Source organism: Trachemys scripta, chromosome 22, assembly GCF_013100865.1.
Source record: "Trachemys scripta elegans isolate TJP31775 chromosome 22, CAS_Tse_1.0, whole genome shotgun sequence".
Classification (NCBI taxonomy): Eukaryota; Metazoa; Chordata; order Testudines; family Emydidae; genus Trachemys; species Trachemys scripta.
In genome coordinates, this window is record NC_048319.1 from 14,628,514 (window position 1) to 14,646,438 (window position 17,925).

The following is a 17,925-nucleotide window of genomic DNA, read 5'->3' on the forward strand; positions in this document are numbered from 1 at the left end:
CTGTGCTGCCCTGCTCCACGCCAGAGGTGGATGACATCTGCGTGGTTCTACAGCTCTGGCCTGGACACTGAGCCACATTCTTCCCCCTCCTTCCCCCCCACCCAGATGCTGCTGCCCTTCGGGGGTTTGTTATTAGACATTTCCTGACCCACGGTAGCCAAGGAACCGTGCCCCTGAAACTCCCCAGCCGGGGAGGGGGTGGCTGTTCATAGAATCATAGAATATCAGGGTTGGAAGGGACCTCAAGAGGTCATCTAGTCCAACCCCCTGCTCAAAGCAGGACCAATCCCCAACTGGGGCCTGCCCAGTTCACTGGACCAGAGTGACCCCAGCTTCTCTAGCACTTTGCACGGAGCAGCCAGCGGGAGCCAGGTTCTGCTGCTTGTTTAGAGCCGCACTGGGAGGGAGCCCAAATGCCCAGACACAGAGGGCCAGAACGTGGCCTTCAGCCACCAGCCTTGAGCGGGAGGGTGGGGATGAGGGGCAGGTAGAGCTGGCCTAGTCCTAGTGCCTCCCTGTGTACTGGGGTTGCACAACTTACCCCAGCTGTTGGGTGGCACAGGGTGCTCCCTTGGCACCAGCCCCAGGCCATAGGCTGGTGTGGAGGGGAGGTAGCCATGGCCCCTCCTCCTCCTCTGAACCCAGCAGGAGGGCACAGCTCCACGGAGTGTGTGGGGACCAGGGGGCTGCTGTGAGCAGCCCCTGCACAGCCACATGGGGGCGAGTTTCTCCATCACCTGTGGCACATGCACGGCCTGGCTGGGCCGGAGGGAGACCCACAAAGACAGAAGCCCAGGGAGACTAAGAGATGCGACCCCCCCAGCCCAACAAGCACATGCCTAGGGACTCATACGCACCCCCCCCCCCACGCGCTGCCCGCGGCCCTGCCACGCCCCGGGACATGGCATGCAGGTATGTGCGAGAGGCCTGGCTCTGCACCGGTTCTCTAGCTCAGGCTGGCCTTTGCAGTTAGCCTCTCCTTGGTTTGGCTGGAAGGCGGCACGCTGGGAGTAGTGCGTGCAGCCCACTGCACAGATAGGGGCACGTTGCCCGGCTGCTGCACATGAACCTCTCCATCTCTGGGCTCCAGCAGGCAGGGTGCAGTCTATAGCAGTGCTTGGGAGCTGTGGGGTTTGGCAGGGCTGGTGCCTTGGTGCACTGCCGAGCGCAGAGAAGTCCAACTTCTGCTCCTGGGGCATAAGAACTTTCCACTATAATCCCAGCAGTGCCTAGAGGGAAGGCCCAGGCTGGGCAGCGGCTCCCAGGGAGCCGTGGCAGGTTGGCAGTGCAGCTGGAGTTGCCAGGACTGGTTGCTGTGGGCTGAGCCAGTGTCCCTGCGGGCTGAATGCCCTGGGTTAGCTCGATATGCCATGGCTGCCACAGCAACACTGGTGCCGTCCCTATGTTCTGGACCCTCTCTGAGCCTAGTTTTCAGGCTGGAGGATGGACTGTGAAACGCCACCTCGCGCTGCCTGAGGCCGCTCCTGTGTTCCCAGATGCTGGCGACATGAAATGCTGGGGGTGTTTGGCACTCAGGCCTGATTCGCCTGCTCTCCGAGTAGTGCCAGATGACTTACACCGGGGAGGGGCAGGCCTGGGCTTTGCTTTAACACGAAGACACCCCCACTGCAAGTGAATTCGGTGTCCTCAGAACATGAGGCAGGTGCTATTCTCCCTGCTGCTATCATGAGGAGCAGGGCCCCATCCTGCTGGGTGCTATACAGACACCTGGGGAGAGACCAGCTCTGCCCCAGAGAGCTCAGTCTAACACATGGTGGGAGGGGAAATGACTTTCCCAAGGTCCCACAGCCGTGGCTGAGATGGGAACAGAACCCAGGTGTCCGAGCCACGAGCCCATACTGCTAAAGTGGCCTTTGTCTTGGCTGCTCTGTGAACTGGACTGACCCGCTGCGGACCTGTCGAGGCTGGCCTGCTCTTTGTCATCCCTGTGGATGTGTTGGAAATCCCCCCCCCCCAATAAAGGGGAAATGCAGGGAATGACAGAGGCCAAAGCAAGCCGTTCCCTGCTGTGCGCCAAGATCTACCCGCAGGCAACATGGCCCAAGAGCCCGGCAGGAGGGGCTGAGTGTTTTGCTTCTTCAGCCACAAATCTCATTGCTAAGGAGTCTTGAGCATCGACCTTTGCCCTTAGGTCGATCTCAGAGCAATCACCAAGTGTGGGGGTTGGGGGAGGGGGAATTTCCTTACAAGTTTTGGTAACATCCCCTGGAGAGGCCTCTGCTCACGTCAGACCTCGTGGGTTGAGTTCGAGTGATCAGCTCTGTGCAGTCACCCAAGGAAATAAGCTGCCAAAGCCCCATCAGATGGCATGTGCTGGGGGGCTTTGCTCGGTCTCTGGGAATGAAGGGAGTGAAGGCAGTACTGGACTGAAAGCCCTAAAGTGGCCTCTGCACAGAGCGGGCACAACACGGGGCAGTGCTAATGCAGCCCTCCCCACGCTGCCCATCAATGCCATGGGCTGGCAGCCCTGTGGACACGGTGGAATGCATGCTCCCTGGCAGCTGTTCCAGGTTTACAACAGCTCCAGGCCTGGCCTGAGCCTGCAGGGAGGTGGGCACGCAGATACCTGGCGTCAGGAGCTGCATGTGGCATGCCACGCTCAGTAGCGTCAGCTCCAAGAGTGCAGCAGGCAGGAGACAGCCTCCACCACCAGGAAAATCAGGAGCTATAAAAGAATGCATGTCGGGCTCTCTGTGCCGCTCACTTTTTCAGCCTTTAGGTCGTGCTGAGGAGCCATATTTTCAAGTTTCCCTCGGCAAGCATGAGGGCTGGAAAGGCACTTTCAAGGAACGGCAGCTGAGATTTGCCCCTGATCTCAGGGCTCCAGGAGCTGGGACTTGAAGAGAAACACCCAATATAGCAAGGCTCATACCAACAGGACAGGAATTGTCCCCATTGTGATTCGCCCCTGAATTCCTGCATTGACTCATTGCAGGGCCTTAGATTCCTGTGTCTCTGAGCAGTCTGCCCCACCCCATCCAGCGAGTAGGGCTGATGGCTGGCACCACGGGTCATTGTCTCTACTGAGTGGGGGTATCAGTCAGGGGCAGTGTGGTGGCCTTGGGCTGATGTTGTCCTTTCTGATCTCTTTGCTTCTCAGCAATGGGGAACGTTTCACAGGAACAATCCGTGGGTCAGACTCTGCTCTGAGTTATACCAGTGTAAATCCAGAGTCAATCCAGTTACTCTGGGTTACTCTGTTGTGTTGGAGGTCAGACTCTACCCCTCTGCATGGCATCTGAAGCCATGGTCTCTGCAGGAATGATAGTAGCAACGCCCCGGCAAGAGAAAATAAATAGGGTGGTGGGGGGGTTCAGACATTTTGCTTTTTGAAAAAATGTTGGGAAACAAAATATTTTGTTAACAACTAAATTCTCTTGCAAAAAAAAAAATTGTTTTCAGCAGAATCCCGATTCCAGCAAAAAATCTTTTCACGTGAAGCTTGTCAGCCGGCTCTGCTATTTATCACTCCCCACTCCCTGGAGAGGGAGGGTTCTCCAGTTAGGCAGCAGACCCAACTCCATGTGCCCTAGGGGAGCAATTGCGCCCTGGCAGCAAAGGAGAGCAAAAAGCAGAAGTGACAGGTCTGCAAACCCATTGCTGGGGCAGGCTGGGCAGGGCCCATTTGTGTCTGATGCAGAATTGCCCAGAGTTCTGCCTGGGCTCCCAAGGGACGCAGCGCTGCCCGCATTGGAGAGGCATGTTACTCGCAAAATAATGCAAGCAGCTCGGTCTGGGTGGGGCAGTGACGGGGCAGTAGCTGGAGCGGAGGGTCAGGAGCAGCGGGGCAGGGACAGCCCTGGGCTTTAGCAGAACATGTTGAGTGTGTTGGTGTGTGGGCTCCCTACAAACAGCCTCATGCCCTTCTCTTTCCCTTTCAGGAGCTCTTGGCTGGAGCCGTGCGGCCCCATTTAGCCATGGACTAGCCCTGGGCAGGCGATTGCTCTCTGAGCACTGGCACAGCTGCAATCCAGAGCTGGCTCCATCCCCAGGTGGCTGCCAGTGTGCTCGTGGGCCGAGAGGATGGCTGCCGTGTGACCAGCCCGCACCCTGGCCCAGCTCCCGGCGTGGCAGGCGTGCTACGGCACGGCAATGAATGATGCGTCAACAATGGATTATGAACTGCTGTCCCCCTCCCTGGTGGAGCCCCCTGCCACCGGCCTGGGCATGGATGCCGAGCAGAAGACGGTCTTCGCCTTCGTCATCTTCCTCCTGGTCTTCTTGGTGATGCTCATGGTGCGCTGCTTCCGCATCCTGCTTGACCCCTACAGCCGCATGCCCGCCTCCTCCTGGACTGACCACAAGGAGGGGCTGGAGAGGGGCCAGTTCGACTACGCACTGGTGTAGTGGGGCCAGGAGCTCAGTGCGCCCCCCCCCGCCCCTGCCTTTCTCTGTGGAGCGCTGCCCTGCCCCCTAGGGATTCTGCCAGTTGGGAGGGCGGAAGGGGCCTGCCTGGGTTTGTCTCTTTTCTAGGTACTTCTCCATTTTCTCCTTAAGCTGCAGCACCGTGCGCGGCTTGGATATTTGGGGGGATCTGGTGAGGGGGTGTCTGGGATGAGACGAGCCTGGTGAGCCCTTGATTCAAAACAGGTCCCCCCAGATGGCATTCTACTGTGCTTCTCAGTGTTGTGTGCTATGGGTGTGGGCATCGGGGTGGGGCCTATTGGGGTGGAGTGGGGCAGGGCCGGTTTCTCAGGGTTTCTGGGCTGGGTGGCTCCGTACCAGACACGGCCCGAGCATGGTGTCTGCCATTGTCGCCCAGGACAGGGCTGTGCGGTTCTGTGTCCGGGTGGCCTCATGGCTGAGCCCTGGCTGTTGGGGCAGGGGGTTGTTATAGGCACCTCAAGTTCTGGCTTCTATGACTTTCCCATTGAATTAACAGTCCCCAGGGTACCCCATGCCATGTGAGCTGGATGCTGCCCGTGCCTGCCCCATGCAGCCATTGCCCCACATACGAGGCAGCCCTGCCACCTGAGTGCCATCAATGCACAGCGCCCTCCTTGGTGGAGCACCCCCTATTGGTCTCGCTCTGCATTACACTGTAGCGAACCCCACCACCCCCAGCTGGAGAAAATGCCTCTGACCAAAGGTGCAGCCCTGCAGCCGACTATAGAGCCCCTGCTACAGCTGCAGGGCACCAGGCAGCCTGGCCCTCTCGCCCTGGGGATGCTGCAGTGACAGGAAGGAACTAACGCTCCCCAGTGAGCTGTGGGCCTGCTCTCAGTGGCCTTTCCCAGGCCTGCCAGTGGCTCAGCACCCGAGGTACTGGCTCCAGTGGGGTGGAGGACCCTCTCCCCTCACAAGCGCTCGATCAGGTGAGACTGACACCTCCCAGCTGCCCAGGGCACAGAGCTGACGTGATGGAGCTTTGTCTGGAGCAGGGCCTCACTTCCTGCCTCCAGCCCAGGGCCATGCTAGCCTTCCAGGGCGAGACAGACGCTGCAGTCAGGCACAGGCCTAGCCAGACTCCCTGTTGGGTTATAGCCATGGGCTGGCAGGAGGGTTTGAGGTGAGGGTGTACAGCTGAAGGGTGTGCCCAGGAGAGAGCAGACCCTCCTCCTCCACAGAACTAAAGCTGCACTTCTGCTAACCCCTCCTCTCTCTGCTGCTTTTTGTCATGGATACACCATGTCCCTGAGAACAAGCACATCTGGCCCCACGTGCTGCCACGTCCCCCCATGTGAGTCAAAGCTGGCCATAGGCCCCACCACATCCCCCATGAGCCAGAGCCAGAGCCAGCCCCACACACTACCACGGTCCCTGTGTGAGCCCAGTAGGGTCCCGCAGGGATCAGTTCTTGGCCCTCCAGTATTTAACATTTTTATCAATGTCCTGTAAGAAAACATAAACCATCACTGGTAAAGTTTGCAGATGACACAATCACTGGGGGAGTGGTAAATATTGAAGAGGCCAGGTCACTGGTAGGGCGCTATTTGGCTCGCTCAGTAAGCTGATGTAAGAAGTATAGGTGTCATATGCCTTGAAAATACATTGTTCGTAGAATATCAGGGTTGGAAGGGACCTCAGGAGGTCATCTAGTCCAACTCCCTGCCTTCACTAGCAGGACCAATTTTTTGCCCCAGATCTGTAAATGGCACCCTAGAGGATTGAACTCACAACCCTGGGTTTAGCAGACCACTACTCAAACCACTGAGCTATCCCTCCCTGCTCTTATCCCCTCTCTGCCCTTCTTGTTCACAGCTCTTGTCCACTCTCTGCCCTTCTAAGTAACTGCAGCCAATCATCCTGGTGTATCTTCCAAACCCTTAGCTGCCTCCTTGAGCTAAAGGCAATGAGGATCAATAGGGCCTGTCCCAGGAGGTGGGGCATCTTGTCTGCAGAGCACTAATTAAGCTAAAGTTAAACTACACAATTCCCAGGAAAGGAAAACTCTGATGCTTGATAAGGAACCTCCCAGCTGTTGATAGTTATTCACACCAAAGAGTCCCTTATTCACTAGTGGTTAAGATGTTCAACTCTCTTCATCTAGCTAAAGAGACCCCTTACCAGGCAACAGACAAGAATAATTGCCCCCTTTCTTGTGCCCTATTGTCTCCTGTCTTCGGGCTGCCCCCCTTCCCCCAGGGCACCCAGGTGCACCTGCCTCTGTTTCCCCTTTCAGAGTGCTCAGGAACTCCACTAGAAGCTCTCTTGTCTCAGTAATACCCCTTCTTGGGGCTGGTTATTACAAAATTACTGTGCCAACAGTCCAAAAGGCAAGTGGAACACATAGTCCATTTATCATCCCAGTGCAGGTAGTCCTTAAAATCCAAACATCATCCATGGGCATAATACATCCTGCACTCCGGTGCCTTCTGCCATGCCCGAACAGTCCTCTTTTGTCCCTCTACAAGGGCAGCTCCCCTAGCCCTACCAGCTGGAGTGCAACCCTGCTGTTCCCCGCAGGACCCCCAGAGCCTCTCTGCATCCCTCACTCTCCTGGCCCTGTCACTGTTCCCTGGGCTCCAGCTCTCTTGCATGGAGCTGTCAGGTTAACCCCACTGCAGTCCTCTGGCCTCCAGCCTTTGGCTCCAGCGCTCTGGCTTAGAGCCAGCAGGTACCTCCCTCTGCTCTTCTCTGGCTCATGCCCTCTGGCTTGGGGATGTCAGACAGCAAACCCCTCTTGCTGCTTTCTTGGCATCAGCCTTCCCGCAGGCACCTCCTCCACTCCCTGGCCTCTGGCAGCTCTTCCCTGCCGTTCTCTGGACTCTCACTTCCAGGCAGCTCTCACCAGGTTGATCTTTCCTGACTCACCAGGTTGCTCTTCCCTCGAGGCTTCAGGTGCCTTCTTGTAATCCCAACTGGAGTGAGCTGATGAATCACAGGTACACTGGCTCTGCTCCTTCTTGAAGAGCCAGTGTCAGCCTGTGACGTTTCCTTGGTATGAACCAAGGACCGGGAGTGAGTATGGAAGGTGTTAAACCAACGAGAAATAACTCGTGAAACCTGATGGTCAAATGGGGCACACTTCTCGTTCCCCCAAGAAATCCAAACTGCTTACCCCTCTCCCCAAACTCCACAGTTGTTTGCCTTATTAATCAGATCTTCATCTTTCTATGTGAATAATCTGTCTTGTTCCTTCAATGTAATGTCTCGTGTCCTATGATAAGCCCTGAAAGATGTGCAGAGTGTTAGATATAATCCAAGAATATATGGACCGTGTCCTCTAGATTTAGAAAACTAGAAGGGATTTTGTTTGTTTTCTTTGTTTATGGTTGTTGCACTAGAGAATGGTATGCATTGTATGGCATGAGAAGAGATAACACTACTACATAGGACTAGATGGGGCCATTTGGATCATCGAGTATTGCATGGTACAGGCACTGAACCAAGGTATAACTTTGGAATATTAAGAGAAATTGCTTAAAGGAGGGATCCCAATTCAAAGTCAGGGTTAATACTGAAATATAATCCATGAAATTAATCAAACCTAAAAAAAACCCCACGACTGAAAGGAACATTGAAGACATTTGTTATATGCCATCACCATCTACTGGACACTGATGGAAGTAACAAAGAAACAGCGTTGGAAGTTGAGAGTCATTTAGAAAGCATCCAGTAGAAACAAGAGAGCAGACACCTTCCAGCTAGCCCTGAAATCAGGGTAAATAAACCTGAAGTCATGTTGGACCTCAGAGCTTGCTGAACCCAGTAACCAGCCTCTCCCCTTATCCAGGCTCATGGGACCAAGAAGAGTTTGCAATGTTTGCTGAACCTCCATGTGTGGATGACTCTCCTCAGGGCCACAGGTCTAAGCCGGAGTGACTGAACCCACAAATAAGGTGCAGCATCCAGCAGTATGATTGACATGTGAACCAGCTGGGTGGCAAGGATCCCCCATCCCAGGATTAACAAAATAAGAAGTGATGAGCGTCCGTTTCAAAGATTATATTTCCGTCTCTGTTCTTTAACTGAAGGTGTGTGTTATCTCACTGATTCTACACTCTTTAATGAGATGTCAAGTAACCAAATTTTGGATTTTGACTAATTAATGCGGTATGTATACTCTCCTTATAAGTCCAAGCAGACTGAAATAAGAGCAATTTAAACTGTAACTTTAAGCAATTGCTTTTGGTATTTTAAACTTGCCCCTTTCATACCAAACCATTCAAATAGCAGGGACCACATTCTTCAAGGTGCCTTTAAAACAAGTGCATCCTTACTCCTTGGAGAGATACTAGGAGTGTATTAAACGTATTAGAAGTACTAAAGAATTGATGGTTAATGATCATAAGAATGGAATAAGAAATCTTGGTGATTTGCTTTGTTCCTTGGTATAACTGCTGAGCCTCAACGCTAGTCTATGACAATTGCTTGCAAGATTGTATTTATATGTTCAGTAAATGCCTAAGAACATTGGTTGTGTCTATACTTGGTTGACGAACTGTTGATTGTATACTTTTGTGTTTCTGGGTGAATTAAATAAACTGTTGATTGGTTAAGAACATCAAGTGATCGTTTGTCATCCTGATTTAAGAAATATCATCCTAGGTGTAAGTTGAACTGAAAAGAACCTTGCATTTAAATTAGTAAGACAATGTTCCTTTGAATTAATAGAAAGGGTTTATCCTAATTAAATTCCATTTCTGTATTGGCTACAACACATAGAAGTTTGGCAAATCTACTTTGATTCATAGATTACAAGGCAGAAGGGCCCATGGTGACCATCTAATCTGACCTCCTGCACAGGTCAGAGACCTGCCCCAAAAGATTTCCTAGAGCAGAGATTTTAGAGAAACAGCCAATCTTGATTTAAAAATGGCCAGTGATGGAGTGCTCACCTTGGGAAATGGTTCAAATGGTTAATTTCTCTCACCATTAAAAATGTGCAGGTCAGACTAAATGTTCACAGTGGTCCCTTCTGGCCTTATATGAATCTCTGAGGGCTCAGCCACCTCCAGAAAACAAGCTCATCTTAGGCTGTGCCTCACATAAAGAGGAAAGAAGCTGCCATCAAAGAAATCACTACAACCAGGTGAGTGAAATGAGTCCCCCACAACAAAACCACACAATTCATATTATAATTTACACAGGACACTACGTGTGTAACAGACAATCTGTGGCAAGTGAAATCCCTGCCCATACGAGCTTGCAATCTAAGCAAGGAGAATTTAACACCATACTTCATTCATTGGTGGAGGTGGTGGAGTCTCCTTCCTTGGAGGTTTTTAAGGCCCGGCTTGACAAAGCCCTGGCTGGGATGATTTAGCTGGGAATTGGTCCTGCTTTGAGCAGGGGGTTGGACTAGATGACCTCTTGAGGTCCCTTCCAACTCTGATATTCTATGATTCTATGATTCATTCACCACACTTCATTCATTCATTCACCACACTCAACTCAGTGGCATTTCTCTGTCCGTGCGTCTGTAACACGATAACATCTGCAGCCCATGTCCAATAAATTCCTAAATTTCGAGGAAGGTTCTAGGCATCAGTGGGACAAACCCTGTTGATTTTCATGATAGTGGGAAAACCAGAATGCTGGGAAAGCCTGATTTCCATACAGATGTGCCTGCATGTAACTGCAGACAGATGAGCATTGTGACATCAGAGGTATCTGAGCCAGTCATCACTCAGTCCCTCCAGTTCACTTGCATACTTCAACCCTATTGGTTGAAATGAGGCAGCAAGTGAAGGTGCAGTCAAGACGAAGGTGCTTTGACCCAGGTAAGGGGTGCAGGATTCAGGACTGGACCAGTGAAGGCTGCTTCAGCTCAGGGCTCCTAGTGGCTGAGAAGGAGTGAGGCTGGAGCCTTGCATTTTGGCTCCTGCTCCCCATGCTTGGCTCAGGCCGCTAATTCTCTTTACTTAGTCAGAATTGTTTTAGTTCATCTAAACAGAGCCCATCTCTCTGCCTGCAGCCCCACGTGAGCATTGTCAAGGGGAGGGATGACCAAGGCAGGCAGCAGGGTTAGGGCTACACGGGGGATTGGTGATGACTGGCTGAATTACCACTCATGTCTCAATGTTACTGCTCAGCCTTCTCTGGGGGTGTGTGGAAATAAGGCTTTCCTGGCGTCCTGGTTTTCTGATTGTCACCAAATTCACAAGGGTTCTTCCCACTGATGTGCAGAATGTTTGCTGAAAGTTTGGAATTGATTGGATATGGTCTTCAGAAATCATTGCCTGACAGACTGCCAGTCAGAGCAAGAACTGTCTGCATTGAGTTCATAGAATCATAGAATATCAGGGTTGGAAGGGACCTCAGGAGGTCATCTAGTCCAACCCCCTGCTCAAAGCAGGACCAATTCCCAACTAAATCATCCCAGCCAGGGCTTTGTCAAGCCTGACCTTAAAAACCTCTAAGGAAGGAGATTCCACCACCTCCCTAGGTAACCCATTCCAGTGCTTCACCACCCTCCTAGTGAAAAAGTTCTTCCTAATATCCAACCTGAACCTCCCGCACTGCAGACAGATTTTTACCCCAGTTTCCTAAATGGTCCCCTCAAAGATTGAGCTGACAATGCTGGATTTAGCAGGCCAATGCTCAAACCACTGAGCTATCCTTCTCCCTCCTGAATAATATATGGAGATATACCTATCTCATACAGCTGGAAGGGACCTCAAAAAGCCATCAAGTCTAACCCCCTGCCTTCACTAGCAGGACCAAGTACTGATTTTGCCCCAGATCCCTAAGTGGCCCCCCTCAAGGGTTGAGCTCACAACCTGGGTTTAGCAGGCTAATGGTCAAACCACTGAGCTATCCCTCTCCCTCACTTGATCAGCCAGTTAATAGCTTGGGGAAATACTTTTAACAGGGAGAAACATTGGTTCCTTTAAAAATAACTCATTTATTCGTAATTCACCCTACATGTGGCTTCATTTTAAATATTACTCTAACTACACTTAACTATGAACAGGGAAATCGATCTAATGGCGATGGAGCAGCAGACACTGCTGAGGTCCATCTTGCTGCCATGGGATCCCCACGGACAACTACTCGACAGAAGAATGGATGGTTCTTGTGTGCCTGTATGGAGAGCCATCAGCACTATGCATAACTAGCCTGGAACAAGAGGATAGGGAGATGCAGTTGGAAGGGACACATAGATGGTGCAAGCTAGAGCATTGGGTAATTCTGAGCATGCAGGAAAGGCTAGGAAGGGCCCGTAGTCTGAAGGTGACTTGACATGGGCCATGCGGAATGAACTTGTGTTTGTCTAGCTGGCAGTGTCTGGTTTCTGCCGCCTTTTGTGGTAGGTTTGCCAATTATGGTTGGACGTATTCCTGGAGGTTTCTTTGCATGACATAATCTTTAATTAAAGATTAATCTCTAATTCCTGGAGACTCCAGGCCAATCCTGGAGGGTTGACAACTCTATTTCATAGTCACGGGGGACAGAATGCACCCTGCAGTGTGTGATGGAGGAACGTGCTGCTCTGCACCAATCCACAGCTGAGGAGCTCAGCGGAGACCAGCACCAGCATCCTGAGGGGCAGAGACCAGTGATAACAGCGTCTGCTCAACTCCCCTAAAGGCTACACTGGATAACCCATCAAATATGCCAGCATGGAGATGTTGGGTGGTGCCTGGGGCAGGGTTGGGTGGGTCCCCAGGGTTTAACGAGACCCCACTCTCCACAGCTGGATGGGAAAAGGCCCTTCTGTGCCTGGGGGATTTCCTGGAATCTAATGGAAGAAAAGGGGCCCCTCCCCCTCTGAGAATGAAACATTAGATCAGGCATTAGAACAGGACAGGCTGGGGGTGAACAGCACTTATCCCCTGTCACCCCCACTCTGCTTTCCTAGGCACCACCTTCCACTCCAGCCGGATGCTCACCACCCCCCACTCCGCCCTCAGCTCCCTCCTTCCTCTCCCCCCTCAGAAATCCCCAGCTCCCTCTTGCCCAACCCCTGCCCCTCCCCCTCAGACACCCCACAGCTCCCTCCTGCCCAACGCCCACCCTCCCCCCTCAGACACCTCACAGCTCCCTCCTGCCCAACCCCTGCCCCTCCCCGCTGAGACACCCCACAGCCCTCAGCTCCCTCCTGCCTCTCCCCCCTCAGGCACCCCTAAGCCCTCAGCTCCCTCCCCCCTCAGGCACCCCCCAGTTCCCAGCTCCCTCCTGCCCAACCCTGCCCCTCCCCCCTCAGACACCCACAACCCTCAGCTTCATCCTGACCAACCCCTGCCCCTCAGAAACCTCTCCCAGATTTGATCTCCTCCATGCTGGCCTAGCTTCCCCAGAGCTCAGATCCAGCTCCATGGCTTGGGGGGGGGCTGCCTCCCACCTGGCCCCCCAGCTCAAGTCCAGCTCTCCCCTCACCCAATGCACAGGCTCAGCCCCTGCTGCCTGCCATGTCCCCCAAACCCCGGCAGGGAGCATGCAGGATGCCTCTGATCTGCAACAGCCCCATTGTGCCTCCTCCCCCTGCTGCCTGGAAACCTCTAGAATGACCCTGTCCCCACTCCCATGGCGAGTGCATCAAGGGGTGGGGGGAGATCATGGTGGGTCGATGCTGGTGATTCGTCCCGTCTAATGGGAATATCAAACTGGCCTGAACGACGCACTGCAGCTTCTAGTGTAGGGAACAATTTGTCCATGACTGGGGTCGCTCTGTCTAAGGCTACCATGGCTCCCGGGCCTGTAGGGCTTGCTCTGCGTAGGAGGCAGGTGCTGCCCCAGTTGCTCAAGAAGCAGAGACAGCACCATTTTCCTTTACCCATGTAACCTCCCTCCCCCCGACCGTGGCACCTCATGAGGGGCCTGACTCAAAGCCCCCAGCAGTCACTGGAAAGCCGCCCTTTTGGAGCACGCTGTATCACCAGTGCAGCTTTCTCCTGCAGCCAGACAGCTGCTGCAGGGGTCATTTCCAATGTGATCTGAGAACTCAGCACCTCCAGCTACAAATGAGAGGCAGAACCATTTAACCCAAAATAATTTTATTGTTGCTGTTGCTTCTGATACAAAAAGGAATCCACAAAGAGACACTCGCTCTGCGGGGCAAGGTGGCACAGCTTCTGCACTGGGTGTGCCCAGCGCATCTGAAAACCAACTAGCAAGAAATGCCAATGAACACAAATCACCACACTAGACTGGAATGAATGAAAACATTTCGCTTTCTCATTTGACACGTTTGGCTCAACACACACACACAAAACCCCACTTCTGCTAATTTATTATTATTAATTTTTTTTAAAAGCACCTTTTGGTAAAAAAACAAAACAAAAACAGGCCACCTGTCATGTCATGAGGTCTGGTACTCTTGCAAAATCCAGCTTGTGTTGTTTGCAGCTGCATTATGCAAAAGAGTTTTCAAGTTTGATATTAGCCAAAGTACAGTATACACACACTTCCCCTACATGCCATGTGGTGGCAGCATCCCAGGAAAGAACAGAAATGAAAAATAACCCCCACCCCAAAGTACCAAAAAAGCTACAGGAATATGCCCTCCTCACAACAACGAGCAGTCGTAACATTGGTGGTTATACATAAATATGAAGGGTGGATGCAGTGCAGTAACCCTGACGATTCAGTACCAGCACCAGCTTCCGTGAGCTGAAAGCACCATTGATCTGGGGATCTATCAGGTAGTCTTGTGTGTTACCATGAGTGAATTAGCACCTTTGTTTCCTTTTGCTGATGCACAGTGTTGATGTAGAACCAAAAAAACCCCAACAAACAAACCCAAAACCCACATAGACAAAAAACGGAAAAAAGAGTTTCATGCAAAACTAGAAAATGCCCTTGTAGAAAACAGTTGTATGAAAAATCACCCTCTTGGCAGGAAGCAAGGGCGGTCAGTACCAACCTGTTTGCTCAGGCCATCGGTGGCAGCAAGGAGACAGATTCTTTGCAATCTGATTTCGCAGCTTGTTTTTAGTGCATTTAGTTTGTCTGCATTGACCAGAGGATTAGTATTTCTGACATCACGTTGGAGTGACCAGAGCGGAATCCCATATTTGCAAGTGCCCCTGACTGTGGGTGTCTGGCCAAAGGCCCTGAGGTGACTCAAACCAGACACCTCCAAACTGGCACCCAAAATCAGGGACCATTTTGAAAATATGGGCCTAAATGCCCATGAGCCATGTCCCTCTCCCCTGTGGGCCTGCAGTGCCACTTCTCCTGCTCAGGGGGACCTCTCAGGGAACTCGCAAACGCTCCCAGCAGCGGGTCCAGGATCCCCCCACTGGGTCAAATAATCCCCAATTCCTACCAGCAGGAAGGGCCTATCTGTGCTGTGCTAAGACTCACTACATCTCTCGTGGCAATTTAGTTTGTTCAACCACAATCAAAGCATACAACTGTACACCTCCCCCCAAAGCTACTCAGCACCTGCTGGTGACAGAAGGACATACGTTAACCTCTGCAGTTGCTGGAGCTGTAGGAACAACCCTTCCAAACTCCGCTCTGTGGAGAGGGTGGCAGCAGTACCAGCTAGTATTGCACATGTTCAGAACACTGCAGTATTGAAGCCTTAAACTGGAACAGAAGCCTGCAGTCCTTCAGACTGGCTAGCTTGCAGTGTGAGGTTACATGGCATAATCCAAACTAGCCCTTCACTCCAAGTGGGGCCAAATTAACCCTTTTTTTGCCATGCAAAGGGACAAAACGAAGGACCGATGGAACACAATATAAAAAAAGAGCGCGGCAGATAGTGAGCAGCCAGTGTCAGCTGAGGAGGATTTTCCAGAGCACCATTATGGCAATGCAGAAGCAAAGGAAAAACCAGATATGTTGGGAAATGGCACCAGTACAGCAGCTTCTCTAGAGGTCACGTCTGAGCTCTGTCCTCAGCCACCGCCCATCTCCTAGCTTGTGGATGGCGAGTGGCCCTTGGCCATGGAAGACAGGGAGATTTCAATGGGAAAATCCTTGTTAGCTCAGACTAACAGTGTCTTGTTTAAGGGAAGAGGGCAGGGCCGCCCATCGCAGGGGATGAGAGCACAGAGGGAGACACAGCCCCAGACAACAGGGTTTTGAACCATGGACAAAGATTTCACAAGCTCTTTTGGGGGGTTGCTTGGTGCGTAACACAGGCGCACTGTGAAGTAGAGCGGCCCTTAGCTGCCCAGGGCCCAGTGCTGAGTCCAAGGGCACATTTCCTAGCAGTCGGACAGCGTGGCCGGCGAGGTGCTGGCACAGGGGTGCGGCGATAGCAAAGGGGTTTGTTTCCAGGAGTGGGTGGCACTGCTAAGAACTGGGCTGTGGCTGGCTGGGTGGCTGGTTGGTTGGTTCTCATGGTGGCTAGTAAAGCTGGAGCTGAAGCCTCATCCTGAGTGCTTGGCCAAGCTCCCCTGCCAAGTAGTTGAGGTCGTTCTTGGCCTCCAGTTTCTGCAGTTCCTTCTTGCGATACAGGGGCACGCTCACAATCTCCAGCAGGTAGGTGCCAGGCACGATCTTCTTGCGGCCAAGGTGCAGGTAGCTGAGTCCTTCTTTCTGGTGGATGCGGAAGTAGCCGTCCTCGTTCCCATGAGAGACCACGTAGCGCACATGGTTTTCCAGGGGCTCTACAGCCGGAAGCAGCTCCAGGATGTGCTCCTTGTGGTCCAGGGCCGAGAGGTTCAGGCTCATGGACAGGGGAGCATCAATGTCCACGCTGGCCAGACTCACTGCGGGCTCCTACAGAGAAGAAGGCAGGGCACCTTAATGAACTGGCACAAAGGATAGTCTGTGGCCAAGCCCAGAAAGGCCTGGGTGTGAGAAGGGAGCCTGCCCAGGGCACCCAAAGCAGCTCGGAGAAGTGGTTCCAGTGTAGGGTTGCCAGGTGTATGGTTTTTGACCAGAATGCCCAGTTGAAAAGGGACCCTGGCCGTTAAAGGTCCGGTTGGCAGTGCAGCAGGGCTAAGGCAGGCTCCCTGCCTGCCCCGGCTCCGCGTGGCTCCTGGAAGCAGCGGCATGTCCCCCCTCTGGCTTCTACATGTAGGGGAAGCCAGAGGGCTCTGCATGCTGCCCACGCCCCAAGCGCCAGCTCTGCAGCTCCCATTGGCCAGGAACCATGGAGCTGGAGGGGGGACATGCCGCTGCTTCCGGGAGCTGCTTGAGGTAAGCACGATCCGGAGCCAGCACCCCTGACCTCCAGGCCTGATCCCCCTCTTGCCCTCTGAACCCCTCGGTCCCAGCCCAGAGTATCCTCCTGCACCCCAAACCCCTCATCCCCAGCCAAAACCCTCACCCCTTGGTGCCCCAACCCCCTGCCTCAGCCCAGAGCCCCCTCCCACACTCCAAACCGCTCAGCCTCAGCCCAGAGCCCCATCTGGCACCCCAAACCCCTCATCTCCAGCACATCACCAGAGCCCTCACCCCTCCCACACCCTAACCCCCTGCCTCAGCTGAGAGCCCCCTCCCATACTCCGAACTCCTCATTTCTGGCCCCACCTCAGAGCCACATCCCCGCCAGAGCCCTTACCCCCTCCTGCACCCCTACTCACTGAGTCAGTCCGGTGAAAATGAGCAAGTGAGTGAGGGTGGGAGACTGAGCAACAGAGGGAGGGGGGATGGAGGAGCGGGGGCAGGGCCTCAGAGAAGTAGTTGGGCAGGGGTGGGACCTTGGAGGAGGGGCAGGGCAAGGGTGTTCGGTTTTGTGTGAGTAGAAAGTTGGCAACCCTACTCCAGTGCTGGGGATCCCACGTGCTCCCAGGGCAGCTGCTTCTCTTGCCAAAATGTTCCTCAGACTTAGTTTTTCTTCCTGCTTTGCCTAACTCCCCTGGGTGGTTGACCCAGGCCAGTAACTCCTGGCTCCGCCCTGCTGGCCAGCGAAGGTTCTGACTGTGCCTGCTTGGCACTGCCCTGTGGCTTGGGGTACAAGCAACCCACGCGATAAAGTGAAGAAATGTCCCTGTTGTGCTGAACCCCTACCTGGCGAGGCAGGTGTTCACGACTAGACGGGACCGTTAGACCATCTCCTCTGACCCCCTGCATATCACACAGGACAAAGACCCTCCAGCCCATCAGCGCTTTCAGAAAGAGACGGCCTGCCAGGGGACGGAGAATCCACTCGGACCCTGGCAGGTTGTCCCAATGTTGTTTATTATTGAAGAGGGTTACAAATTAAAATGCTCCTTGATCTGAATGAAGTGTACGGATGTGTACCCATGCACTGGTGCACTGTCTCTGACGGTGATTGGGCGTGTCACCAAGGCCTGCACTCAAGTTTGACTCCAGTAGCCCTGGTCTGACTGGGTGAGGGGGGCTCAGCAGATGGCTGAGCTGAGGGACAGAAGGGGTGCACAAGTGTTTGTGCAGCACTGAGAACACAGGGTCTATGATGGTGGCCGGGTCCCTGTCTCCCCTGTGAATATGTGAGGGAGGGTGCATGGTCTGGTCCCAGATAATACCCCACACTGTGGGGACTCAGCAGCCCCCCAGACAATGGGGACGGCCCTCCCTCTCTCCTGGGGTTCTGAATGCACTGAGGCACTGAGTCACCAGGCACAGGGAAGGCTGATGTGGGGGTGGGTCTCT

The 17,925-nt window shown here is 53.4% G+C and overlaps 2 protein-coding genes across 2 annotated transcripts in view; one reads left to right on the forward strand and one right to left on the reverse strand.

The window, feature by feature from the left end:
- CTXN1 (cortexin 1) overlaps positions 1–5,621 on the forward strand; it is an 82,846-nt gene extending 77,225 nt beyond the window's left edge. The window contains exon 2 of the mRNA XM_034755493.1: positions 3,903–5,621. Coding sequence (XP_034611384.1) covers positions 4,114–4,368 — 255 coding nt within the window. The 5' untranslated portion in view covers positions 3,903–4,113 and the 3' untranslated portion in view covers positions 4,369–5,621. The remainder of the gene's footprint in view (positions 1–3,902) is intronic.
- Positions 5,622–13,386: 7,765 nt separating this feature from the next.
- FBN3 (fibrillin 3) overlaps positions 13,387–17,925 on the reverse strand; it is a 272,873-nt gene continuing 268,334 nt past the window's right edge. The window contains 1 exon segment of the mRNA XM_034754983.1: positions 13,387–16,083. Coding sequence (XP_034610874.1) covers positions 15,709–16,083 — 375 coding nt within the window. The 3' untranslated portion in view covers positions 13,387–15,708.